The 26958-nt window shown below is 45.3% G+C and overlaps 1 protein-coding gene across 2 annotated transcripts in view; it reads left to right on the forward strand.

Annotated features, from left to right (window-relative positions):
• CYBB (cytochrome b-245 beta chain) overlaps nucleotides 1–26367 on the forward strand; it is a 38655-nt gene extending 12288 nt beyond the window's left edge. Inside the window, exons 4-13 of one of the 2 annotated variants that reach the window (XM_085006310.1) lie at nucleotides 355–439; nucleotides 3278–3423; nucleotides 6392–6582; nucleotides 10286–10415; nucleotides 12803–12895; nucleotides 16415–16668; nucleotides 17662–17824; nucleotides 18981–19127; nucleotides 22271–22395; nucleotides 23915–26367. In XM_085006310.1, coding sequence (XP_084862436.1) covers nucleotides 355–439; nucleotides 3278–3423; nucleotides 6392–6582; nucleotides 10286–10415; nucleotides 12803–12895; nucleotides 16415–16668; nucleotides 17662–17824; nucleotides 18981–19127; nucleotides 22271–22395; nucleotides 23915–24041 — 1461 coding nt within the window. In that variant the 3' untranslated portion in view covers nucleotides 24042–26367. 2 annotated transcript variants of the gene reach the window in all.
• Nucleotides 26368–26958: the final 591 nt, after the last annotated feature.

Below are 26958 nucleotides of genomic sequence, written 5' to 3' on the forward strand. Positions count from 1 at the left end.
TTGCTGTGGCTGTGGTGTAGGCCGGCAGCTGTAGCTCCGATTCGACCCCTAGCCTGGGAACCACCATATGCTGCGGTTGCGGCCCTAAAAAGATAAATAAATACATACGTACATCCGTAAACAAACAAACAAGCAAACATTGGTTAAACCAGCCATGCCACTTATTAGCTGTTCCACCTTGGGAAGATGATTACATCTACTTGAGCCTCAGTTTTCTCATCAATCGAATGGGTAGAATGACGCGTTTTTAGGGTGGTTGTAAGAATTAAATGAGACAGTATATGTCTAATGCCCAGCGCAGAGAAAACCTTTTTGTTGACAATTATGCTTTCCTTCTTTTCCCTCTAATCAAAGTGCTGCTCAACAAGAATTCGAAGACAGCTGGACAGGAACCTCACCTTTCATAAAATGGTGGCGTGGATGATTGCACTTCACACTAGTAAGTTCATTAAGATATTTGAGATTGCAAAGAAAACTTGGAACCAGAGTGTTCCCTCTATATTATTAGATACTTTGCAAAAGAAGAGATCAGGGGTTCCCGTTGTGGCTCAGCAGGTTAAGAAACCAACTAATGTCCATGAGAACGTGGGTTCGATCCCTGGCCTCCCTCAGTGGGCTAAGGACCTGGCGTTGCCCTGAGCTGTGGTGTAGGTCACAGACACAGCTCGGATCTGGTGTTGCTGTGGCTCTGGTGCAGGCCAGCGGCTGCCGCTTTGACTCGACCCCTAGCCTGGGCACTTACCTATGCTGCCGGTGTGGCCGTTAAAACTAACAACCATAAATTAAATTAAATAAGAGATGAGCCTTTAACAGGTAGATTTACTAGGGGGTAATTGGATACGTTCTATTTTTTGAATGACCTCTGTTAAAAAATATGCCAGCCCCATGTCAGGAAGTATTCATTCAAGTCTTAAACCCTTTCTTCCTTGGGCGCTTCTGATAAAACTCCAGTGTGTTCACCCTTTTCCACCCTTTTTAATATCAAAATTGTTTGTTAGTCCACATATAATAGCTTTTATTCATTCATTTTTTAAAAAATATTTGATTGAACATGTAGATTCATGGATTTCTTGCAGTAGCCCTACAAGGGACATAGCCTACAAGCTGAGAATCTCTTAAGACAGCCTTATCACCATAACACTTTCTTTCTTATTATAGGTCATATATACATAAATACATATGTATTTATATATACACACATAATTATATGCATATAATAGTATTCATGTATTTATAGGTATTATATATTTTGTGTTATTATTATAATTATTAAGGTGGTGGCGTTGGTGTAACATGGGACCCTTACCCAAATTCCACTAATTCACTTGATAAATAATTGATGTGGAGTGCCCACTGTGGCACAACAGGATCAGTGGCATCTTGGGAACGCTGGGTTGCAGGTTCAATTCCCAGCCTGGCATGGTGGGTTGAGGATCCAGCGCTGCCGCAGCTGCAGCTTGAGTCACAACTGCAGCTAGGATCTGAGCCCTGGCCCAGGAACTCCCTATGCTGCAGGGTGGCCAAAAAAAGAAAAATAAATACATAATTGCTGTGTCAGGACAATAGGCATGCATGCATGCCCAGTGATGAACAGAAAAGACTTTTACTACACCTAAAGGAGTTTGCCCCTAACCTGAGTAAAATTAGCTTAGATGACAGGCATGCAGCTGGGTTTCTCAGCTCTTACTAGTAGATCATGGAGGTTTTCTGAGCTGTGGCAAACGAAATGCTTCAAAAGTGAAACACATGAGGGAGTTCCTGTTGTGGCTCAGTGGACACGAACCCAACTACTAGTATCCATGAGGTTGTGGGTTCAATCCCTGGCCCCGCTCAGCGGGTTAAGGATCCGGCATTGCCATGAGCTACAGTGTAGGTCGCAGAAGTGGCTCTGATCCCACGTTGCTGCGGCTGTGGTATAGGCCGGCAGCTGTGTCTCTGAATCGACCCCTAGCCTGGGAACGTCCATATGCTGCAGGTGTGGCCCTAAAAAGCCAAAAAAAAAAAGGGAAATGTATGATAAACTCTTGTTAGAAAGCAATGTAGTGTACAAGCATAGAGCACAGATTTGTGTGCCCATCTGCTTGGATCTGATTCTGAACTCTGCTCCTTCCTAGCCTGGCGACCTTAGATAAGATTTCGAAGCAAAAGATGCCCCAGGTTCCTCGTCTGTAAGATGAGATCATAATAATAGTACTTATATCATTGGATCAATGTAAGGATTAAGTAATTATAAAACACTTTTAACAGTGCTTGGCGTCTATTAAGTCCTACATGGCTTCTTGTTAAACAAAGAACACAATTTTTAAGAAGAGCTTCATTCTTTTAAGCCCATGATTTGCACCTGTTCAATAAAATCTTGTCATCTCTGGAGTTCCCTTGTGGCTCAGTGGGTTAAGGATCTGGTGTTCTCCACAAGGAGTTCCCTTGTGGCTCAGTGGGTTAAGGAGCTGGTGTTAGTTTGCTACTGTGGTATGGGTTCCATCCCTGACCTTGGAACTTCCACATGCCATGGGTACGGGCAAAAAATAATTTTTTTGCCATGTCTCTCTGCAATAATGCCAGAGCCAGGTGAGTAGGCCAGCCAAAGGAATACATTATTTGAGAATCTCCTTGTTTGAGCACAGATATATCAGTGGGAGACAGAGAAACGAGCATATCTAAATATCCTCAGGGACCAAGGTTATTTTGTAGAATCTTTAGAACTTGGTTAGGTCTTTATTTTATTTATTTATTTATTTATTTGTCTTTTTGCCTTTTCTAGGGCCACTCCCACAGCATAGGGAGGTTCCCAGGCTAGGGGTCGAATCGGAGCTGTAGCCATCGGCCTACGCCACAGCCACAGCCACGCGGGATCCGAGCCGCGTCTGTAACCTACACCACAGCTCACGGCAATGCTGGATCCTTAACCCACTGAGCGAGGGCAGGGATCGAACCTGCACCTCACGGTTCCTGGTCGGATTCATCAACCACTGCGCCACGACGGGACCTCCAGGTCTTTGGAATCCTGTAGTTCCACACCTTCATTTTACCAATGAGGAAATCAAGACCAATGAGGTTAAGTGATTCACCTCGGATCACACCACTAGACAGTAGCTCACCCAGGAGAACTGCCTTGCCTCTGGGATCCTGAAGATTCAGTTCCTATTTATCCGAGTCCTGGGCCATTCTTATGTCTCCGTGTAACTCATCACGGAGTCAGGGGCTGTAGCCAGGAAATTAAAACATTAAATTGTGCGCACCTTTCACCCTCTTTGTTTCTCTTCTCTGCCCTCTTTAGCGATTCACACCATTGCCCATCTGTTTAATGTGGAATGGTGTGTGAACGCCCGAGTCAACAATTCTGACCCGTACTCAATAGCACTCTCTGACATAGGAGATAAGCCTAATGAAACATACCTCAATTTCGTTCGACAGAGAATCAAGGTAAGCCTCTCCTTTCCTGATGCGGATGTTTTCTAGGCCCTTAAAACTGAGGATTCGAGTTCAATGACTGAAGAATTCTCCTCGGTCAGAGCAATAACCATGGCAAAAGTTGACTCTCAGAGGGACGGGTCTGTAGGTTCTGTGGGCACAGAGCATAAATCTCCCACACTCCGGATCCCATACGTGGAGGGTCACGAAATGCTTTCTAGTTTTTTAAACTCTCCTGTAAACTGTGTATACGTGGGGCCTGGAGGACCTCGGGCCTTACGCTGACGATGGCCAACAGTCAAAGAAAGCCAGGAACAGAGTCTGATCAAACCAAGTTGGGTTTATTACTTAGTACAGCAAAGAGACCTCACGCCCAGCGGAAATCTGGGGCATTCCAGGAGGGCGCCGAGAAAGGCTTGTTGTGAGACTTGAGTTCGAGGATTTGGGAGGGGTTTCAGGAAGCAAGCATTTGCTCTGGATCAGGTATGGTCCGGAATTGGAGATCGTTCCAGCCTTGTGTATCTGAATGAGTTTTTTCTACGAGGCGGAAGAATGGCTCAATCTATCATCGGTCAGGAAGCGGCGGGCACACATGTTTTTGTTTTGACTCAGACGAGATTTCGGAGTGGTCTTGATTGTGTCTCACTCCATCCCAGTCACAGAATGACCTTGTCTGAGGTTGGTGTTCCATGAAATTATTTAAGTGAAATAGGGACATCCCCCCCCCAGCCCCCGCAACTGAGTTGTTAGTGCAGACCTATCCCCAGCCAACACCTGTCAGTGCTGCTTTTCCTCTTTCTTGCCTGTGACACGAGGGGTGGCCTAGGTCTGCTCATTGCTCCAGGAGCAACCATGTGGCGTTTCCCCAGGGAAGAGCTTCTTCCCTTCCAGCAGTTGCTGAAGCTTTCCACACTCAGAGGGAGAAGCTCTAAATTATCTTCATGTGCCCAAGGGCTTGGAAGGATCACCGAATCACATCACTATACCCCAAATTCCAAACACATTTCCGTGTCTGTTTAGAAGAGATTATAAGAAAAGTCCTTTAATTTTGCAGAAATAATTATTCTCAGGCAGATATAAAATATTTGCCTGTGAGTTCCCACTGTGGCATAATGGGATGGGTGGAGTCTCTGCAATGTCAGGACAAGGGTTCCATCCCTGACCCGGCGCAATGGGTTAAAGAATCTGGCGTTGCAGCAGCTATGGCCTAAGTTACAACTGCAGCCTGAATCTGATCCCTGGCCCAGGAACTGCATAGGCCGTGGGAAGGTCATAAAAAAAATTTTTTTTTTTTTGCCTGGTCTATTTAGGGACAGAATTAGGCAGCATCAAACAAAATAGAAATTCTTTTGCTGTTTTTTGTTTGTTTGTTTTTTGTCTTTTTGCCTTTTCTAGGGCCGCTCCCGCGGCATGTGGAGGTTCCCAGGCTAGGGGTTGAATCGGAGCTGTAGCCCTGGCCTACTCCAGAGCCAGAGCAACGCGGGATCCGAGCCGCATCTGCGACCTACACCACAGCTCACGGCAACGCCAGCTCCTTAACCCACGGAGCAAGGCCAGGGATCGAACCTCATGGTTCCTAGTCAGATTCATTAACCACTGCGCCACGACGGGAACTCCTCCCCAGCAGCTCTTAACCAATAACTGATGGGTGCTGGCCGCAAAAGCCCAGCTTCCTCGCCTTGAGTCAAGATCAGCTCTTTTTTTTTTTTTTTGATTTTTTTATTATAGTTGATTTACAGTGTTCTGTCAATTTCTCTTGTACAGCAGAGTGACCCAGTCACACATACACATACCTTCTTTGTCTCACCTTATCCTCCATCACGTTCCATCACAAGTGATTAGACATAGTTCCCTGTGCTCTGCAGCAGGATCTCAGTGCTTATCCACCCCAAAGGCAATCGTTAGCATCTACGAACCCCAAACCCCCAGACCATCCCACTCCCTCCCTCTCCACCTCGGCAAGCACAAGTCTGTTCTCTATGTCCATGAATTTGTTTCTTTTCTGTAGAGAGGTTCATTTGTGCCGTATATTAGATTCCACGTAGAAGTGATATCAGAGGGTGTTTGTCTTTCTCTCTCTGACTTACTTCACTTAGTGTGAAAGTCTCTGGTTCCATCCATGTTGCTGCAAATGGCAAGGATCCATTCTTGGGATGTAATTTACTCTTGAAGCATCAGGCTGAAGATTTGGCCTGAGATCATCCTGGGACTTGACTTCTTCCTCTTTCCTGTCCTATTAACCACTCCCTTACCAGTTGCTTCTGGAGTGCATTCTTTCTAAATCACTTACCCATGACACCTCATGGCAGCTTCTGCTCTGGAAGAACTCAGCTTAAAATGTTAGCTTGCCCTTGGGGAAGGGGAGGGAGTGGAATGGACTGGGAGTTTGGGGTTAGTAGATGCAAACTATTACATTTAGGATGGGTAGACAGCAAGGCCCTGCTGTATAGCACAGGGAACTATATTCAGTCTCTTGTGATGGAACATGATGGAAGATAATATGAGAAAAATTAAATATATATACCTGTATAAACCTGGGTCCCTTTGCTATACAGCAGAAACTGGCACATTATAAATCAACCAACCCCACTTTAATGAAAACAAATTTTTAAAAAGATGTTAGCATGCCCCGAATACATTTACAAACTAAGCACTGTGGCATTTTCCAAATCCACGGAAGAAAGAGCCTCAGACCCTTTTAGGATCTAGAGTTGACACATTTTCTTTATTTGATCCTCGCTTGGAGCTCTCTCTGTGCATCAGCTGACATTGCCTAGGATGCCTCAGTCACGTAAGACTTTTTTAAATTTAGAAATATCTATCCCACGTCTGTGTCACTCTGTCGGGGGGTGGTTGGGATGATCTAAAGGGGGAGGGAACATACCTATTGCCCTGGACACCGGCAACTTTATAAATAGGTGGTCCTGCATTTAAGAGCCTACAAATAATGTGTGTGTGTGTGCGCGTGTGTATTTCACAGAATCCTGAAGGAGGCCTCTACGTGGCTGTGACTCGGCTGGCAGGCATCACAGGCGTCGTCATCACGCTGTGTCTCATATTAATTATCACCTCCTCCACCAAGACCATCCGGAGGTCTTACTTCGAGGTGTTCTGGTACACACACCATCTCTTTGTGATCTTCTTCATTGGCCTTGCCATCCATGGAGCCGAGTGAGTATTTAAACTCCAAGGCCAAGTGCTTTGTGTCCCTCAGTTTCCAGGGGTGATGCTCTGTTCGAGGCCCAGGGACCTCCTTGTCTTGGCATGCTCGGCCTGTCTGCTGAGGGCATGGGAGGGGAAAAGAGAAGGTACTTGGCTAGAAACCACTCAGCACCACTTTATTTTCTGGTACCCGACTGATAGCTGCTATTCACATAGTGCCGTCGTTTGTAGCCAGCTTAAAAAATACAGCGAAGTATTGAAGAGCTTTGCAAGAATATATAAAACATGCGGAGAGTGCTGGTAGGGCCTCTGTTGTCTGCAGCGATGTTTCCTGTGGCTTAATCCCTAGTAAATGAGACAAACTCCCAAACCAGAGAGTTAATGATCAGCTGGGGGGAAGGGTTAACTGTCATTCAGTGAGTTTTGATTCAAGCCACCCATTCATTGATTGCCTCCTGTGTATGAGGGCCGAGCTCGGGCACTGTGGGGAATGCTAGAAAGAGAGATGCAGGTTTATTGCCTTTCAGCATCCTAATATCCTAAAAGGAAGAGCTGGCTTCTGCTGAGCATTTGTTACAGACCTGAAAAGTTTCTTTTAAGCTCCAAAAGATAGAGATGCTCCTATGACCCCCATCTCTTAGGGGAAATTGTTGACAAGGAAACAGACTGAAAAAAGGTCGAGTATGTAGCCAAACCACCCATGCATCGGTGACTTGGCTGGGATTGGAGCCCAGAGGGGCTAAGGCAAGCTCTGATACATGCTGTCATAGAGACGCACGGTGCCTGGATGTGTGGTTGAGGGAGTTTGCCTTATTGGGCCTCCCCTTTAATACCAGGCTTCCTTTTTCTACTGTTTCACACGAGCTGATTCTCCCACGTACAGGCTAAAGCGGGCCTGGGAAGTTCCCCGGTGGGTATGGGGCCCCAAATAACTAAGGGTGGAGGAAGTAGGTGTTCAGGGTTCAGTGACTCTGCTCTGAGTCAAGTCCGCCTGCAGGTGGCCAAGACCTAACTGCAAAAAGGGGAAGGGTGGGGAGAGGCAGCCTGTGGCAAGTCCCCCTGGGCATTCTTGATCAACTTGCTGACCCAGAGCCCCAGTCCTCTCTTTCTAAGTGCAGAAAAGTCTGTGTCAACAAAGCCTGTCTTAACTCTCTGAAGGCATTTGAGTGTCTTTCAATGGCACTTGGTCATCATCCAACGGTTTCGGAGGATCCTAGAGGGAAAAAAATATGTGGTGTTTGTCTTTCTCTTTCTCTTTCTCCACTTAGTATGATCATCTCTGGTTGCGTCCATGTTGCTGCAAATGACATTATTTCATTCTTTTTTATGGCTGAGTAGTATTCCACTGTGTCTATGTACCACATCTTCTTAGTGCATTCATCTATTGATGGATATTTAGGTTGTTTCCCTGTCTTAACTATTGTGGATTGGCACAACATTGTACTTTACAACTCGACTTTAATTTTCAAAAAAAAAAATGGAATCTCTTCCCCTCTCTAGCTTAGTAATTCCACCTATTTACATTTGTATAGTTTCCTAGATGAGTGTCTTTTCCTCTGGAGCAGGCAGTGGAGATAGATGTACCCTGTTCTCCATCTGAGGAGAACCTGCTGCTTACATTGGTTGGCTGATCGCTCCTAGCCTGATGGCTAGGGAGCAGCTGAACTGGGATTAAAACCCAAGTTTTTTTGACTTCTGGTCCTGGCATTGAGAAGAGAAGGAGAAAATCTGATTTTTTTTTTTAAAATCACTTATTCCCCATTTCAACCTGAGCAGTGAGAACTTAAACAGTTGCTGCAAGTGCAGCCCTAAGCCGGGGGCGGGGAGGTGGGGGGAAGAACTTTAATAGTTATCATTTGTTGAACCATTACTTTGAATCTGGCGGTTTATATACATCATGCCAATTGATTGCTAAAATAAACTTTTAAGGAGGTACTTAGACCTCATCTATAGCTGAAGAAAGTAAGGCTCCAAAAAAGTTAAATAACTTGCCCAAGGCCACCAAATTGGCAAGAGGTCGACTTGGGATGTGAAAGCAAGGCTGTCTGGCTTTTGCGTCCAGAATCGTTTTTGCCAAATCATTCTGCTTCTAGTTACCCAGTCTCTCTAAGCCTCAGTGTCCTCATATGTAAATTGAGAGCACGAAAACTCACACTGCAGTCTCCTTATGAGAATTCACTGAGCTGATTCGTGCACAGTGCCTTTCCCCACAGGCAACTTGATCCATGAAAATTCTCTTCCCCACGACCTAGGGGGAGAAAGTGATGATTAATGGCCTTGAATTAAATAGTCTCCGAACATACCAATTGGCACAATGAATTTTAGGTTCCCCCAAACAAACTTCTACAAAGGGCCTTCTGTGTCTCTTCTTATATATTCTAAAGACTTTGCCAGTTATGTTCCTTGAGATCAGGGACGTGACTCTCTCATCTCTGTGCCTCCCTCCTTCTGTTCCCACTCAATCTGCGTGGTCTTTTTTTCTTTTCTTTTCTTTTCTTTCTTTTTTCTTTTTTTCTAGATGCAGGAATTTCTATTTTAAAAGAGAGCCTGGTCTATGGTCAGCAGCACAGCTGCCTCTCTGCAATACGGCGTTTTCCTGGGTCACTGTTTTCCCCTCAATCTGCACGGTCTTATGTTTTAGTGGCAGCTCAATTAATTTTTATTGAATTGAAGCGAAGGGGCTCTGAGCACTGCAAGGGACACACCGTGAGTGTTGGTGTCTATGAGAATGGCATAATCTCCACAAAGTCAAAGTCATCTCAAGTGGATCTCAACCTTTTGGGTTAATGTAGACAATTTCGAAGAACAGATAAAGGATTTGGGCTAAGCCTCAGGGTACTGTGTATGGTTGGATACTAGTCAACCATATATGTTGTGTACTAGTCAAGGTTGCTTGGCCAAGGGGAGTGAAACTGGCCCACACTCTGCTGGGCAAGCTCTTTGCCTGTAGGACTGTCCTCAAACAGCGGGCATTTTGTTCTAAGTTGCATGAAGACACTGTATGGGCTGAGCAGTCTATTAGATTTGCAGTTTTTCTGTTTTTGTTTATTTGCTTATAAATGAAAGTAATACTTGAAACAGAAGCACAAACGTTCCCTTTAAAGAAAACATGTATTGATGCTCCAACACTTACCCTGTGTAATGGGACACATAAATGTCCTTTGTGCCACTGTACATTTTTTTGTTTTCTGTTGCTGAAGATCATGCATTTTCTTTACCTGCTCTAATCAATTCGGAGGGGGCAATAAGATAGTCCTTTTTTTTTTTTTTCTTTTTACAGACACACCCGAGGCATAAGGAGGTTCCCAGGCTAGGGGTCAAATCCGAGCTGCAGCTGCCACCCTGCACCACAACCACAGCCACGCTAGATCCAAGTTGCATCTGTGACCTACGCTGCAGCCCACGGCAACACCGGATCCTCAACCCACTGAGCAGGGCCGGGGATCAAACCTGCAACCTCATAGAGACAATGTCGGGTCCTTAACCTGCTGAGCCACAACAGGAACTCCAATAATATATTACTTTTTTTCTTTTTTTAAAAAGAAATGTATTATAACTGATTTACAATGTTCTTTCAACTTTGGGTGTACATTAGTTTTAAGTGAAAAGTACGGGACCTATATTAGAACACTAAAAACATGTCCAGAAGCTCAAAAACCTAAGCACTTAATCTCTTGTTTCTAAATAGTCTGAACTTCTATTTCTTCCTCAGGCGAATTGTACGTAGGCAGACCCCAAAGAGTTTGTTGGTCCACGATCCAAAGGCATGTGCTCAAAACATCTCACAATGGGGAAAAATAAAGGACTGCCCGATCCCGGAGTTCGCAGGGAACCCTCCTATGGTATGTACGATGCATTGTTGCTGCTATAGTTTCGTTACCAATCATCTTCCAACTGCGTCTAAGAAATACATACAGATGTTGCAGAGGTGTCTATTATGAATGCCACGGAACCGCAGGATGTTCTGGGTATCCAGTGTTTTTCTGCTCTGCTTATTGCATAGAATTGCTTCTGGAAAAGTAAGCTTTACATTAGTCTGTTATGAACATCCTGATGGAAACTTGGAGAAGTATTGTTTTGGGTTTTTTTCCAATGCTTTGGGGTTTAAGACGTTCCATCTCTTCGCTTCTGGATGCGAGGACCACAGGGATGCCAGTTAATGATTTTCTGAGGGACTCCAGCCTGAGCTGAGCTGGAGAGCTTGCAAAGCTCAGGTAATGCTTTACAAGGAGCCAGCGAGCCTCTTCAGATACCAGGAAGTCAGACTTTCTATTCAGCTTTCAGAGCCAGGAAGGACATTTGTGAGGTGGCATGTGAGGTTGCCGCTAGGTGTCAGGCGGTCCTGTCGACGAGGCATAAAGGAGGCTGGAGAGCCAAGTTCATGCCAACACTCTGGCTTCTGCATGGCAGAGCCGGAGTGTGGCAAGGATGACCGAGGGAAACGATGCTGAAATATTTACCTTTCGTCGAGAGCTCTGAAGAGCTCCGTTTCGTTTCTTCTCAGCATCTCTTTTCCATTGGCAAAGATAGACTTTGTCGGTGGTCATGCTAGCCAGTGGTATAAAGCTAAGCACAAATCACCATTTGTTCGGGGCTTCTGAACAGGATTCTTCTTTTCCCCTTCAACACAGTCTACTATAAAAGCAAATGTCCCAGCTCGTTTTCTCCTTCCCTTTTTTTTCCTACCCTCCCAATATAGAAGTACTTTTCCTCTAGAAACAGCACACTGTCTGGGTACTTAGCATCTTGAAGCATCCTTGCTCACTAATGAAAGCAGCCAGACACATGCGTGAACTGCCCCCGCTACCTGCAGACACCCCAAAGAAGGAGTCAAAGGAACTGTATTGCAGGTCCTCTTATGAGTGAGGAAGGCACAGTTCCTTGCAGACAGCTGCAGTCACAGTGCTACTGCCTTCATAGGCCCTACCTCAGGGGAGCTCCTGGGTTTCTGGACATATCAGAGGCAGTGTCCGAAACCTGGCTCCCTTCGATGGGTGGCACCCAGGAAATAGATGGATATGCTAGACTATTTTAAAAACCTGGCCCGTGAAAATGAAGGCCAGTAGCAAAGCATCTATGACTTCTGGGCAGATATCTTTTTTTTTGGGGGGGGGGGGTCTATAAAACCTCCCAGGCCAGGAATTGAACCCACACCACAGCAACGATCTGAGCCACTACAGTGACAACACCAGATCCTTAACCCGCTGAGTCTCAAGGAACTCCTGGGCAGATATTCTTCAACTTTGGCTTGAGATAGGGATATTGGGTGCTCTCAACGTCCAACGAGTTTCTTAAAAATGTAATAAAGGAGTTCCCTGGTGGTGCAGCGGGTTAAGGAGTCAGTATTGTCACTGCTGTGGCTCCAGTTGCTGCTGTAGTGTGGGTTCGATCCCTGGCCATGGAACTTTTGTATGCCTTGGGTGCAGCCAACAAAAAAGTAATTGAAAGATCATATGTGAGACTATGTGCAGTACTCTGTGATTTTTTTTTTCCCTTCTTGGAATCCATTCTGGAATGTCATATTTTAGAGGCTATTGCCTTCTACAATTCTTTGCTCCTTCACATATTCAACTAGGAACCCAACTGACTATTTGGTCCAAATGTTATTGCATAGCCAGTAATGCCACAGGGTAATTCCAGTGTTTGGAAACACTGCAGATTCTGACAGGAGGGGACTCTAGAGAGATCTGAAAATCTCTGGCTCTGTCCCTGTGCAGCAAGTGCATTGCGTAGCTCCTCAAACTTGCCAGGATATTAGAGAAACAGCTACATTCTTGCATGAAATTTCTCAGCTTGCAAAAAATTGAGCTTTGACTACGTGACTGAGCGAAAGGAATGGCACCGTTGCATTAAAACTATGATGTTGTTGAAATGCTCTCCTTTAGAGAAATGATAATTCCGAAACCAACCTTACTCTGCTATAGGGTTATTGCAACTCCTGTTGCAACAATAGAAGGAAATCCCATTCTCGTGGGCAGTTCCTCTTGGGAAAGTTTCATACTGGAGATACAGTTCCCCAATGTGGCCAAGGAGAATGTTCATTTTTGCTGGCTCCAAAATTTGTTTTCACTTTAGATATTCTCATGCATTCCTTTATAGAAGAAATTTGCTAATGTACTCTCACATATTCAAACCAACCAACAACAGTTAACTTGACTTCTAAAGTGTTTTGTTCCCATGAATCGTTGACTCACTACCACCCCTTACACATCCTTGCTTCTGATTACAGACTTGGAAATGGATCGTGGGTCCCATGTTCCTGTATCTGTGTGAGAGGCTGGTGCGGTTTTGGCGATCTCAGCAGAAGGTGGTCATTACCAAGGTATTGGCTGGTTTAGGAATTGCTAATACTATCTGACCATATCATGGACAAGTCTTCGCAAGTTCTCTATATCATTGTCAGAGTTCTCTTTTACTCGGTTTCTTTTGATTAATCTTAGGGCAGAGAGATGACCTATGGTTTGTTTCCAGGTACGTAGCTTGATATTCTAATGGTTGGGCCTTTTAATTGGGGAAACTAGAAGTTAACTTTTTCTGTTGAAAAGTGAACCCAAGTGTTTTGTGTAATTGCATCTGTGTGTGTGTGTGTGTGTGTGTGTGTGTGTGTGTGTGTGCGCGCGCGCAGAGGGGAGGGGCATAGCGTGATGATGTGATTACTTAAGAGTGGAGAGGCAAAAGAAGTGAGTTCCAAAGGGCATGCATTCAGCTTTAAAATATTTAGATGCCAAAAGAACCAGGGGACTAAGGAGTGCCCTGGTGGCCTAGTAGGTTAAGGATCTGGCATTGTCACTGCTGTGACCCAGGTCACGGCTGTGGCCTGGGTTTCATCCCTGGCCCAGGAACTTCCATATGCCATGGGTGCAGGCAAAAAAGAAAAAGAAAAAAACCAGGAAACCAAGGGCAGGTTGATGGAGATGGTTTCCCAGGTTCTCTTTGTCGCCTTTGCTGTGCTTTGTGTGTAATCACAGAATGTCAGAGCTAATGTACCCAAAGTTTCAAGCAAGCTAATAACTAAACTGCATTTAGAATTGAGTCTACTTGGAGTTCCTATCGTGGCTCAGCGGAAACGGAACCATGAGGTTGGGGGTTCAATTCCTGGCCTTGCTTGGTGGGTTAGGATCCGGTGTTGCCGTGAGCTGGGGTGTAGGTCACAGATGTGGCTCAGATCTGGCGTTGCTGTGGCTGTGGCTGTGGCTGTGGCCAGCAGCTACAGCTCCGATTCAACCTCTGGCCTAAGAACCTCCATATGCTGCGGGTGCGGCCCTAGAAAAAGACCAAAAAAAAAAAAAAAAAAAAGAATTGAGTCTACTAATTTAAAATATATAGTGATTTTTCCCTCTCACATCTATGCTGCTTCTTATCACTAAATAAATACATATCTAACGAAATAAATCGAAATGGAATCGCCTTGTTGTAGTTTCAGGAAACACCTGACAAGACTATTTTTAATCAAATAAAATTGAATTCCATTCAATTCAGTTCAAAAAAACATTGACCAAAACTTTCCACAGGTTGTTTTTGCAAAACACACAAATTCTCCTTATGGACCCCCCCTAGCTCTTCTTTCTTGGTCTCATGTAAGTTAGTCCAGCTGGCGTTGGGAATCTTGAAATTTAGGAAACCACGACAGTTCTCCTTTTATGATATTTACACTGTACTGTGCGAAAAAGCCCACAGATCAGCAAAAAGAGCCACCACAAAATTTCCCTTACTAGTCCAGAACTAACTAACCAGACACGTATATTTCCAGCACTAACTAACCAGACAGGTCTATTTCTTAAGCATATTTCTAAGGCAAACTTGTTTTCCTATGAAGAAAATTGATATTCATTTTCTTCTCATGTAAACACCCATAAGAACCAAGGTACCACCCAGGAGTGTTCCAGGGACAGCACTGCCCGCTAGAGCATTTTATTCCCTTCTATCGCATTTTTGCCTGTGGTAACAAAATCGCGGCATGGTAAAAAGCCATTTTCACCACACAAAACTGCAGCAAGATCGACATAGTTTTCATTTCCAAAAACTTTTATTTTCTGTTTTCAAAATGAAGTTTTGCAACGCCTCATTTCAGGCGTGAACGGCTGTTTCTTATAGCCTTGTCGTATAAGTTATATTGAAATCACAAGTTTTGAAAAGAAACTCATGCACTTGGAGAACAGACTAGTGGTTGCCAAGGGGGAGGGAGGGGGAGGGACTGGGAGCTTGGGGTGAGTCGATGCAAACTATTGCATTTGGGGTGGAGAAGCAATGAGATCCTGCTGGATAGCCCAGGGAACTATATCTAGTCACTTGTGATGCAACAGGATGGAGGATAAGGTGAGCCAAAGAATGTCTGTGTGTGTGTGTGTGTGTGTGTGTGTGTGTGACTGGGTCACTTTGCAGTACAGTAGAAATTGACAGCACTATAAACCAGCTATCATGGAAAAAATAAAAATCCTTAAAAGTAATAAAAATACATTAATTTAAAAAAATACATCACAAGCTTTGGAACTGTTAGGTCATTTTTATTAAAAGTAGACCCCACTCTCTTACTCCCCCTCCTCAGGAAAGGAAGAGCCCAGCAGGAGCTCAATATTAGGAAGCTGCTCTTTCATTTCTAGGGATTTTCTTTCTTTGCATTGATGTCCCTTCATGGGTCCTCAGCTGTACTTATAAAGTCCTCCTAGGATCTCAGGAATCATCAGAGACGGTGTATCGCTTTCCGTATTAGAATGAAAGCATTTTGTTGTGTTCTGTCTTTTAAAACATGATGTATCAGGTCACCACCAGTTAATGGACATTGAGATGGTTTCCTTTTTTTTTTTTTTTTTTTTTTTTTTGCTATTGTGAGCAAAGCTGTTCTGAGCATTCCTGTCTGTGGAGAATGAGGATGACAAGGGGTGGGTGGGGCCTGGCTTTGCGAGAGATGGCTGGGGTCTTCCCCAGGTTGGAAGAAATGTAGGAACAAGGCATGGAATCAGGCAGGTTCCAGATATGACTCGGGAAGGACAGGCCAGCATTTTAGGCTTAGATTGGGGGTCTTCTGCCCAACTCTTTTTTTGGTTTTTGGTGTTTTGTTTTTTTGTCTTTTCAGGGCCACACCCACGGCATATGGAGGTTCCCAGGCTAGGGGTCGAATCAGAGCTTCAGCTGCCGGCCTACACCACAGCCCCAGCCACTCGGGATCCGAGCCGCATCTGTGACCTACACTGCAGCTCATGGCAATGCCGGATCCTTAACCTGCTGAGCGGGGACAGGGATCGAACCTGCAACTTCGTGGATGCTAGGAACTCCTGCTTCTGTCCAACTCTTAAGGATCTAGGTCATCTTCTGAGGAGACAGGCAGGCTGAGCAGGAAACCATCTCTTCTTCCAGTTTCTAGCAACTGCCTTCACTTCTCAGAGAAAGCAATCACAATAGGTTGGATTCCCTGGCAAAGACTCTGAGACAGAGACCTGCCTGCAGAGGGTTTGTCGGGGCATGTTCTCAGGAGATGAGCATGTAAAAGAAAAGAAAGGCAGGAGTGGGGGAAGGGAATGGCTGACCGGGGACGTGGTTGCACCTGCAGCCTCGGCTGACCCTACAGGAAGTGCCGGAGCTGGGTTGGCCCTGGGAGTTGTCCCAAGGTAAGGAGACGGGCTGGGCCTTTGTATCCCCACATCATTCATTGTCACCCATGGGATTGTCACCCACAACTAAGGGCACTTCCCAGTGAGAGACATTTGCCGCAGGAGCTGCAGTGTTGGCCCTGAAGAAGGGGCCTGGGTTGGAGCATCTTAGCTCAGCCTTTTATCCATATGGACGCTGAAAAGACAAGTATTGGGGGGAAATGTCGTTTCCAGAGACATGTTTTGTTCCGTAGGTGGTCACTCATCCTTTCAAAACCATCGAGCTACAGATGAAGAAGAAGGGATTCAGGATGGAGGTGGGACAATACATTTTCGTCAAGTGTCCCGCAGTGTCCAAGCTGGAGTGGCACCCTTTCACCCTGACCTCTGCCCCTGAGGAAGACTTCTTTAGCATCCATATCCGCATTGTTGGCGACTGGACAGAGGGACTGTTCAAAGCCTGTGGCTGTGATAAGCAGGAGTTTCAAGATGCCTGGAAACTACCTAAGTGAGTACGGAGCACCCGTTACAAAGGGCATGCGTTCAGGAAGAGTGTCACTACGTAGCTTCGCTTCTCACGTCTCTCACTCGGTATCATCTCCTGAGTCTGACAAAACCCACAGGGTTGGGAGGTCCCTGGTGGCTCAGCAGGTTGGGGATCTGGCCTTGTCACTACAGCTGCTTGGGTCGCTGCTGGGACACAGGTTTGATCCCTGGCCCAGGAGCTTTTGTATGCCTTGGGCGCAGCCAAAAATCAAAATCAAAATCAAGCCGACACACGGTTGACAAATATAGGTGGCTATGTTGGTGTTCCCCATTTTCTAAATCTTAGGTGATATATAAAATATTTGAATCAAATATTAATAATGGATGTTCCCCAATCCCTTTAAAGCTGTAAGGGGCTAAGCCAAGGGTATATTCCCTTTCAGTCAAAGGTATACTTCAAATGTAATTGGTGTATGTTATTTGAGGGTGAATTGCCATGTATTACGCACTTGGCTTTTTCCCACATACCTAACATGGTATCAGGCACTTTTAGTAGGTGCAGAAGAAAAGCTTGTGGAAAAACTCACTGCATAGACAAATGCAAAGTGGAGATAGTCAATGTATAAGATATTGGGATGTAGAAAATTCTCCCTTTAATGTGCAATGTAAGCAGGCATTTCAAGTGTGAGCTGCCCTGGCAAGAGACACAGACGGGTGTGTGTGTGTGTGTGTGTGTAGTGCATGAACTGGGGTGGGGATGTGAAGAAAGAAAAAAAAAACAAAAAACCCTGAGCTTCACCAAGTGTTTTCAAGTAGTTGCAAATTCCCATTCTTTCTTCCAACCCTGAGAGTCACACTGACTTGGTTACTGGAAAGCTGTTTCACAGCAGACAGTGCCTCATACATTGTCCCAGTGTGAAGTGACACATGGCACGCCCCCGGGGATCCGGTGTGCCCCATCCTACCCTGAGGAGCCAGAGACTCCTGTAACCATCTCCTCCCCGCTTCCCTCCAGGATCGCTGTGGACGGGCCCTTCGGCACCGCCAGTGAAGACGTGTTCAGTTACGAGGTGGTCATGTTAGTGGGAGCAGGGATTGGGGTCACGCCCTTCGCCTCCATTCTCAAGTCGGTCTGGTACAAGTATTGCAATAATGCCACCAATCTGAGGCTCAAAAAGGTAGGTTCTTTCATTTTTTTGTCACCTGTGAGTTTGGTTTCCTATAAAGGACGTCTTTAATAAAGCTCAAGCCATTCTAATAACTCCAGAGGCAACCTCGCGTCGGTACCTCGAGCTTCCCCTGACTTCTCATGCTCCCCTTCTGCTCCTTTCGATGTGGAGAAGGTGTGGGGAGAAGGACGTTTTCCCCCTCGGAGCTCAGGAAGGTCCAGCAGCAGCGGGCAGAAGTCGCCCTGTGGCAGCTGTGGCCCTTCTAGATCCCCTGGGTCTTGCTGGAAGGAGGGCCAGCAGCAGCCAGGGATTCTGGAAGAACAGAACAGACCCAGAGGGAACGGGGTGGGCTCATGTCTCCTCCTTCAGCTCTGGCTTCGGAGAGCAAGGTGGTCATTTACTGCCCTGCTGTGCCAAGGCCAGAGCAGGTCCCTGAGGGTCGTTTGGCCCATGTCCAGAGCTTTCGGGAAACCTGTGTTTCTAGGCATTCTCCGAAGGAGGGAGACGTGGGCGGCAGAGGGGATAGAAATCCGTATGTCAGCACGGATGGGTCTTTATTTAAATATAATCTGCCTGACGTGTAGAGCTAGAGCAGGAACGCGCAGCTCCCAGCGGGGAGAGGCAGGACAGGGTAGGGCGTTCAGAGACACAAACGACCGTGTATTAAATAGATCAACTACAGGGATATAATGTATCACATGGGGAATATAGGCAATATTTTATAATAACGTTACATGGAATATAACTTTTAAAATTCCAAATCCCTATATTATACACCTATAACATATCATACACCGACTATACTTTAATTAAAGATAAAAATTGGACTTCCTGTCATGGCTCAGTAGGATAAGAATCCGGCTAGTATCATGAGGTTGCGGGTTCAATCCCTGGCCTCGCTCAGTGGGTTAGAGATCCAGCATTGCTGTGAGCTGTGGTGTGGGTCACAGATGCGGCTTGGATCCCGAGTTGCTGTGGCTGTGGTGTAGGCTGGCGGCTCCAGCTCTGATTGGACCCCTAGCCTGGGAACCTCCATATGCCACAGGTATAGCCCTAAGAAGACTAAATATATAAATACACACACACACACACACACACACACACACACATATATATACATTTAAAAAATAAACATAATGGGCTGCATGGTCTATCCATCTCTCAGATCTACTTCTACTGGCTGTGCCGGGACACACATGCCTTCGAGTGGTTTGCCGACCTGCTGCAGCTGCTGGAGACCCAGATGCAGGAGAGGAACAACGCCGGCTTCCTCAGCTACAACATCTACCTCACTGGCTGGGATGAGTCACAGGTGAGGACACGATCCCAAACCCCAGGTCCCTCCCATGGTGCCCAGGGCGGACCACCTTCCCCTTGGTTGTGGAGTTGATGGATTCGGGTGATGCAGCCCATTCGCTCTCACTCGATATCCCCATGTGTTCAGATTCTTGAGACCAGATTCAGAGTTGGGGTCTGTAGGACCAATCAAAGCTAAGGAGCCTACAAGGACATAAAAGTCATGCCTTTGACCTTGTTAGAGCAATGCCCCCACCGGGGGTCTCGAATCTGGTGGACAAGATGATCCGCAGGGTTATGGGAAGAAAATAAATGTAACATTAGCTTTCTCTCGCTCTCTCACTCTCTCTCTATATATGTATATATATATTCCTTTATATGTTCATGCATGTTTATAATATACATAATACATTTAAGGAGTCATAGTTATTAAGCACACGTTTGTGAAAGTTGTATTCTTAGTGTTTATACCGATTATCTAGTTAAATCCTCACAACCACCTGATCAAGTAGCTATTATTATTATTATTATCCACATTTTACAGATGGGGAAGCCAAGGCCCAGAACAGGTTGCGTCATTTGTCCAAAGACCTCTGAGTTCTAAATAATCCAGAACCTGCCCTCTTAGCCACTCCCAGTAGTTCGTGATTACCATTTGTAAACACATCAATGGATATCTAATAGAGTGATACAGGCGTGTAGCTATGTATGCGTGTCTATGTGTGTGGCATATATATGTATGTGTGTATATATGGGTACACGTATATGTTCATATACTCTCTCCCTCCTGAGACATTTACCAATGAAAATATCCTACCACTCACAAGACAGCCCCCCACAACAAAGACTTCTCTGGCCCCAAATGTCAAAAGTGATGAGACTGAGGAACTCGGAAACAAGCTAGCCATTCCTAGGGGGTAACATCTTTCTAAATAAGCAAACATTAAGGACTTGGCCTGGAAACAGCATAAGCTGCCCCCCTGAGTGAGGAGCTGAGGCAGGCATCTCTGCCTTCTTATGGCCATTGTCTCGGGCTGGCCATCCAGACATTGGCTCCTCACCTGAGACATTGTTCACATGGACCTTGGACCTATGCCAAGTGACTTCTTCTCATTTGCGTTTTGGCATATTGTTTATCATAGATTCTCCAAGTCTTAGGAAAGTCTTGTTGCAAACGTAGATCCAGGAACCCATGACCATGAAAATTGCTGCTCTAGAAAAAGTGGTTTGAAGATGCCACTTCTGCTATTTAAAAACAAAACAATGCCACTTCTGCTATTTAAAAACAAAAGACTGCAATAGCTAAGACATGGAAGCCACCTAAATGTCCATCGACAGAGGAGTGGATAAAGAAGATGCTATACGTATATACTGGAATATTACTCACCATAGAAAGGAATTAAATTATACCATTTGCAGCAACATGGATGGACCTAGAGATTATCATACCCACAGACTCACAGATTTCAAAATCAAACTGCGGGAAGGGGAACTTAAGAAAGTGGAAAGCTAGCAGGGAGGGATACATAAGGACTTTGGAATTAACATATACACACAACTATATATAAAATAGATAAACTGGAGTTCCCTTTGTGGTGCAGCGGAAACGAATCCGCCTAGTGACCATGAGGGTGTGGGTTCAATCCCTGGCCTCACTCAGGGAGTTAAGGATCTGGCGTTGCTGTGAGCTGTCGTGTAGACAGGTGGCTACAGCTCCGATTCGATCCCTAGCCTGGGAACCTCCTCATGCCACGGGTGTGGCCCTAAAAAGCGGGAAAAGAAAAAGATAAACTGCAAGGACCTACTATACAGCACAGGGAACTCTACCCAATGTTCTGTAATAACCTGTGTGGGAAAGGAATCTGAGAAAGAATGAATATATATATGCGTGTGTGTGTGTGTGTGTGTGTGTGTGTGTGTGTGTGTGTGTATAACTGATTCACTTTGCTGTACATCTGAAACTAATACAACATTGTAAGTCAACTATAGACCGATAACATTTTTAAATAAATAAATAAAAACAACAGTAAAATGCGATAAAAATGAAACCCAGGGAAATGTGTAATATATAAGTTACATTGCAGTTTTGTATTTTCAAAAGCGAAAGGCAGTTTTTCCCATGGGAAATTTCTTTGCCCTGACAAATACTTCTTTTGCTTTGCGAAACTTTGTCCCCACAAGATGATTAAACCAGGGTAACCACCCTTCTTCATCTCCTCCATCCCCCTCATCCATCCCCTGTCCAGTAAATTGAAAACCTGATCTATGGACTTGCCGCTGTGGTGCAGTGGGTTAAGGATCTGGCATTGTCTCTGCAGCAGCTCGGGCTGGTGCCGAGGCACAGATTCACAGGTTTGATCCCCAGCCCAGTGCAGGGGGTTAAGGATCTGGTGTTGCTGCAGCTGTGGTGTAGGTTGCAGCTGCAGCTCGGATTTGATGCCTGGCCTGGGAATTTCCCTATACCATGGGCATGCCCCCCAAAATATTTTTAATTTTTAAGTAAATTGACTTAACCATTTTTATTAAAAAATACTTGTTCAAACTGAGGCCCCCTAGAACGGTAACAGAAAACAACATGTGACTCTGTATATACACGCGGACACACACACACACACACACGCGCGCGCGCAAGAGCTCTAGGCTTGGTTTGATGGTTCATTCCATTACCAAAATATGAATGCATTTTAGTCTATGATTGTTTTAATTCTTAGCCATTCTCCCAGAGGAGCAGGAGTGTATTAGTGTGAGGACAGAATGTCAGATGTACCACAGAGACAAAAACAGTGAGGTGGAGAATTTAAATCCTACCCATACTTCAGATGCTGCCACCCTGAAACCCTCCCATGTCCTCCTCCCCCGCCCCCTCCTTTGTTCTCAGGGAGATGTTTGCACCTCCTCCCTGGCACTGATGGCATCCTGATCTACAAATAGAATTGCCCACATTTCTGCTTTGAGGTCTCCCCTTCTGGACTGTAAATTGCTTGAGAACCAGTTTATTCAGCGTTGTGGACCTTCTGGCTTCCAGCTCGGTGCCTTGCCCCAAATGTAGACAGTTAGAATGGGTAGTCGGCTCTTGGCTTGTGAGATACGTAAGGGTGTCTCTGTGTGTTTATATAGCAGGTCTTTTTTTTTTTTCTGAATTCACGTCTTTGCCTGCAGGCCAATCACTTTGCCGTGCACCATGATGAGGAGAAAGATGTGATCACAGGCCTGAAGCAAAAGACCTTGTACGGACGGCCCAACTGGGATAACGAGTTCAAGACCATTGCAAGTCAACACCCCACGTAAGGGGCTCCTCCACCAAGGAGTTCTTGAGGCTCATGGTCTACAGAAAGCAGCACCTCCCAAACATAGCTGGATTTGTATATTCCAGAAACTAAAATACCTAGACTACTATACTCGCGCCCATAGAAAGTTCTAGATATCTCTGACTTTAAGAGGGAGTCTTTAAATTACCTAAAATTGACTAGAGCATTCCAAAGACTCCCAGGCCCCGCCTCACACTTTCTGAACCCTGCTTCTCTCAAGCAGACCCGTAATTCAGTTCTTTTCCTTCCTCTCCTAAATTTCACTCATGTATCTGCTTCTGTGAATTCAATATGCTTTGCATTTATTACTAAGGAGACACTGTCTCCGCTTTCATTTATAGCTTTTGGATCCTAGTCATAAGTTGCCAGATAGCCCAGGTCCTTCCTGCCCTCACAAAGGTTTGGCCATCAGGAAACTTTGAGGGGATCTACTATCTTCCTAAAACACATGATAAACCCAAGAAAACACTGTAAACATATTCTTTAGGCCATTGCTTCTTACACTTTAATGAACATATGAATCACTTCAGGGACTCTCTTAAAAATGCAGATGCTGCGAGTTCCCTGGTGGCTCAGCGGGTTAAGGATCTGGTGTTGTTGCTGCTGTGGCTCAGGTCTCTGCTGTGGCATGGGTTTGATCTCTGGCCCAGGGGCTTCTGCCTGCCATGGGCATGGCCAAGAAAAAATAAAATAAAAACTAAATTTAAACAACTAACTCAATAAATGCAGATGCTGTTTTAGTACATGAGGGTTGGGACCAAGAATCTGCCTTCTTTAAAATCTCATGCCGAGGCTACGGTCTGGTACCGCAGCTAGAGGACCAAGGCTTTCGAGTCTCAAACACTGAGGGATGAAGCCACACCAGGCTGTTGGCTGAGTTGGTGTACCTAACGCAGGCTTGTGCCTGATTTTTTTTTTCTTTTTTTTTTTTTCTTTTCCCAGGCTAGGGGTCAAATCGAAGCTGCAGCTACCTGCCTGCATCACAGCCACAGCAATGCCAGATCTGAGCCACACCTGAGACCTACACCCCAGCTCACGGCAATGCTGGATCTTTGGTCCACTGAGCGAGGCTAAGGATTGAGCCCATGTCCTCAGGGAGCCTAGTCGGGTTTGTTACCACTGAGCCACGACGGGAACTCCCTTGTGCCTGATTTTAAGATGCTGGCGTGTTTGGGGACAGAGCCCTGAAGGGAAGTAGCCCCGGGCTCACAAACTCACCACCATTTTCTCTGTGGTAGAAGTTCCCACACGCCCTGCCCGAATGTCATTTTCTCAAAGAGGTCAGCTGCCTTTTCAAACATCCGGCTGCCCCCATAAACAGGACCTAGCCACCCTCCTGCTGGGTGATCTGAACTCTGTCATTTGTGGGAAGGCCAAGGAGCAGAGGAGACGCTGTCCTGGGACCTAAAATCGATAGGAAATCCTCTCTATGTGCTTTGTAATTGATCCCATCCCAATGTCTGAAAGTTGTCTTTTTTCTTTTTCTTTCCCAAAGTACCAGAATAGGAGTTTTCCTCTGCGGACCGGAAGCCTTGGCTGAAACCCTCAATAAGCAGTGCATCTCCAACTCCGACTCCAGCCCGAGGGGAGTGCATTTCATTTTCAATAAGGAAAACTTCTAACCGGTCTCATCCACGAGGAAATAAATGTGGGTCGTACTGCCAAATGCCCAGATAATGCCAGTTGATAATAGAAGTTCCTTCCTTAAAAAAAAAAAAAAAAGAGAGAGAGAGAGAGAGAGAGAAACTTTCCTGTTTTCCCTGAAATGAATGTCAGATTGTTCAATAGTGGTCCTTTGCATTTGTATGGGGCTTTATGGTTTTCAGAGCAGTTTTATAAACATTTTTTTTTTCCTCACTATAATGCCAGAGAAAGGCAGGGCAGGGATTCTCAGACTCAGTTTTTAGGATAAGAAAAAAAGTGGGGGCTCAAATTGATGATGTAATTTCCCTAAGATTCCCCATACAGCAGCCTAACTGGGTCAGAGACTCCTACGAAAGAATATTCGACTGACTGGCAGGAATGTATGTTCCAGCTTTTGCACTGGTGCTTTGCAGAGTGCATGATCAATGAAAGTTTGCTGAATGAATGAATGAAAAGACATATAGAACCACGCCAAGCCCGTGGGGCATTCACTGAAAGCCTTCAGCAGAATTACCTGAAGGAAATCACTTCTGATGTTCTTTAGACCAAAGGACCCTGATTCTTTTGAGGGTAAAGAAAAGGCTAAGGCTGGTGACCAGTAGGTTGTTGGGGAGGGACCCTCATATTCTTATTTGAAGCAGGCAGGAAAGGGAGATGGAGGCAGAGAACTGAACTCCGGTTGTAACTCTGGCTGACTCCTCTAGCAAACTGATGTATTGTCTGAAAGGGTCTCCTCCAGCCAGCACTTGGGAAATTGAAATTAAGAACTGTGACAAATATGTCTGTTATGCCCATCTGCTTTAAATAGCATTCACCCTTTGTTTTACTTCAATACACATGCAAAATGGACCTTACTGGAGTTCCCTGGTGGATTAAGGTTCAGGTTCAGGTTTAGACGTCGTCACTCTGTGGTGTGGGCTCAATCCCCGGACTGGGACTTCCACCTGCTGTGGGTGCGGACAACACCACCAAAAGATATTATTGGTATAACCAAAGTTTTATTGTTCTAGCATCATCATGATCATGATGAAATTTACATTCCAGAAACTAAAATCCCTAGCTGGCTGTGTAGATATTAAATTCGTACCTGATAGAAGGTTCTGGACATCTGTGAGTTTGAGAGTCACTAAATCATTGTTAGTGTGGCCAGAGTTCTTTTTTTCCCCTCAGAACTGCTCCTATTTCTGGGAACTAAAATCAGCTTTATTTGTTACATCCTCTGGGGGCCACAAATATTTAGAACATTCGCTTTGATATGAGGAAGAAAGAGAAGGGGGCGGGGGAGAGGCAGAAGATGGTGTTGGGAGGAAAGGGGAGGGAAGGGGAAAAGAGAATAGATGGAAAGTGAGAGAAAGCAAAAAAAAAAAAAAAGGCAAAAAGAAACGATAGGTGGCGGGGCGGGGGGGGGGGTGGGGTCTCGCACTGGTCACTTGCTACCCCAGACTTCTTCAAGTCTTGTACGCATGGAATGTAATTCCAAGAGCTATGTACATACTCATTTTATTTTGGTTATTATGGTACGGAATCTGAAATTCTGGCCGCCAACTTAAGGCAGAGTGGGCATATGGAGGAGACTGGGGGCGAACTAGTAAGAACTCAGTTGTTCCTTTGGTTTCCCAGGATGCTCAGGGCACTGAGGGTGGGTCCTGATGACTCGGGCTTCCTTTGGGGCTGTCGCCTCCCCACAATGTTCCAGGACTGTTTCTGCATAGAGAAACTTAGGTCCAACCTGTTCACACTGCACCCCTGGTATCAATTCATTCATTCAACAAAGTTTTATTGTGCTGTTACTATGACTCAGGCTCAGTGTTCCCAGTTTCAGTTCTTTACAGCAACGTGTGAGCCAGAGGGGGAACCAGAGTTACAAGGAGTCGGAGCATCTGGACCCCTGCTAACCAACTCCCTCTGTTGCTCTGACAGTGTTTCTCGAGGGTTTTCTATTTTTGACCCCAGCAGAATTACCAACCTAGAGAGATCTGCCCTGGGTTATCCTGGTTATGAGATGAAAAATGAGTATAAAAGCACTTGGCATTATGTGAGCTTCTTCTCCACTCTCTCCCCAGCCACCAGCCACCCACGCAGCTTTTTTAGCATTTAGTATTTAGTTAACAGGTAGTGAGAGAATGATGAAGCATGGTTTTTAATGTCAAGGCTGGGAAGGCTTTTCTTCGTTCTTTTGCTTTTGCAAGATTGCATTTATGAAATTTGAATACTTGAAGATGTTGTATGTGAATAGTTTGGGGGGACCCTGGGAGATAATTCCTGGGAAGAACTATTAAAATTGCGCTCAGTTATTAAAATGCATGAGTTCTCTCGGTGTCTGTTATTGATCTTCATCTTCAAGGGTGGATTCAGATGGCAAAGATTCTCTCTGCCCCCATGGGACTGACATTCTCTGTGGTTTTGTAGATGACCTACCAAATACCGCACGATTTCTGGATTGAGAAGGGGAAACTGAGTAGAGGTCTGTGCCAATGTCCTGGTGACCCTCGCAGCACCGGTGTAAAGGAATGGGCAAAGGGACTGTCACCTGACCTTGCAGACAGAATTTCAAGGGCAAAGAAGCCCTAATAGCAGACCTCTTTTTTTTTTTTTTCCATTTCCTCACATCTTTTAGGTTCTAACTTTGCAATTAGGTGCCATCAAATCAGGCTTTGAATATATATACACTCCTGGTTCTGTGTTGGTCATTGTTCTGAATGAGTCAACCAATTACGATCTCCCCCATCTGGAAAAGGGATGGAGGTGTGGGTTATGTTCCTGTGGGGGCCAGCAAGTGCTGCCATGGAGGGAAAGGTCATTAACTGAAACAAAGGTCAAGAATAGATCTAACTAGTGTTGAATAAACACCTTTTACTATGCCAAACACTTTATATACACTTGGGCTAACCCTTC

Source organism: Sus scrofa, chromosome X, assembly GCF_054392235.1.
Source record: "Sus scrofa isolate SSC_HxYL_T2T_F1_AM1 chromosome X, Sscrofa_HxYL_maternal_Yorkshire_Landrace_v2.0, whole genome shotgun sequence".
NCBI lineage: Eukaryota > Metazoa > Chordata > Mammalia > Artiodactyla > Suidae > Sus > Sus scrofa.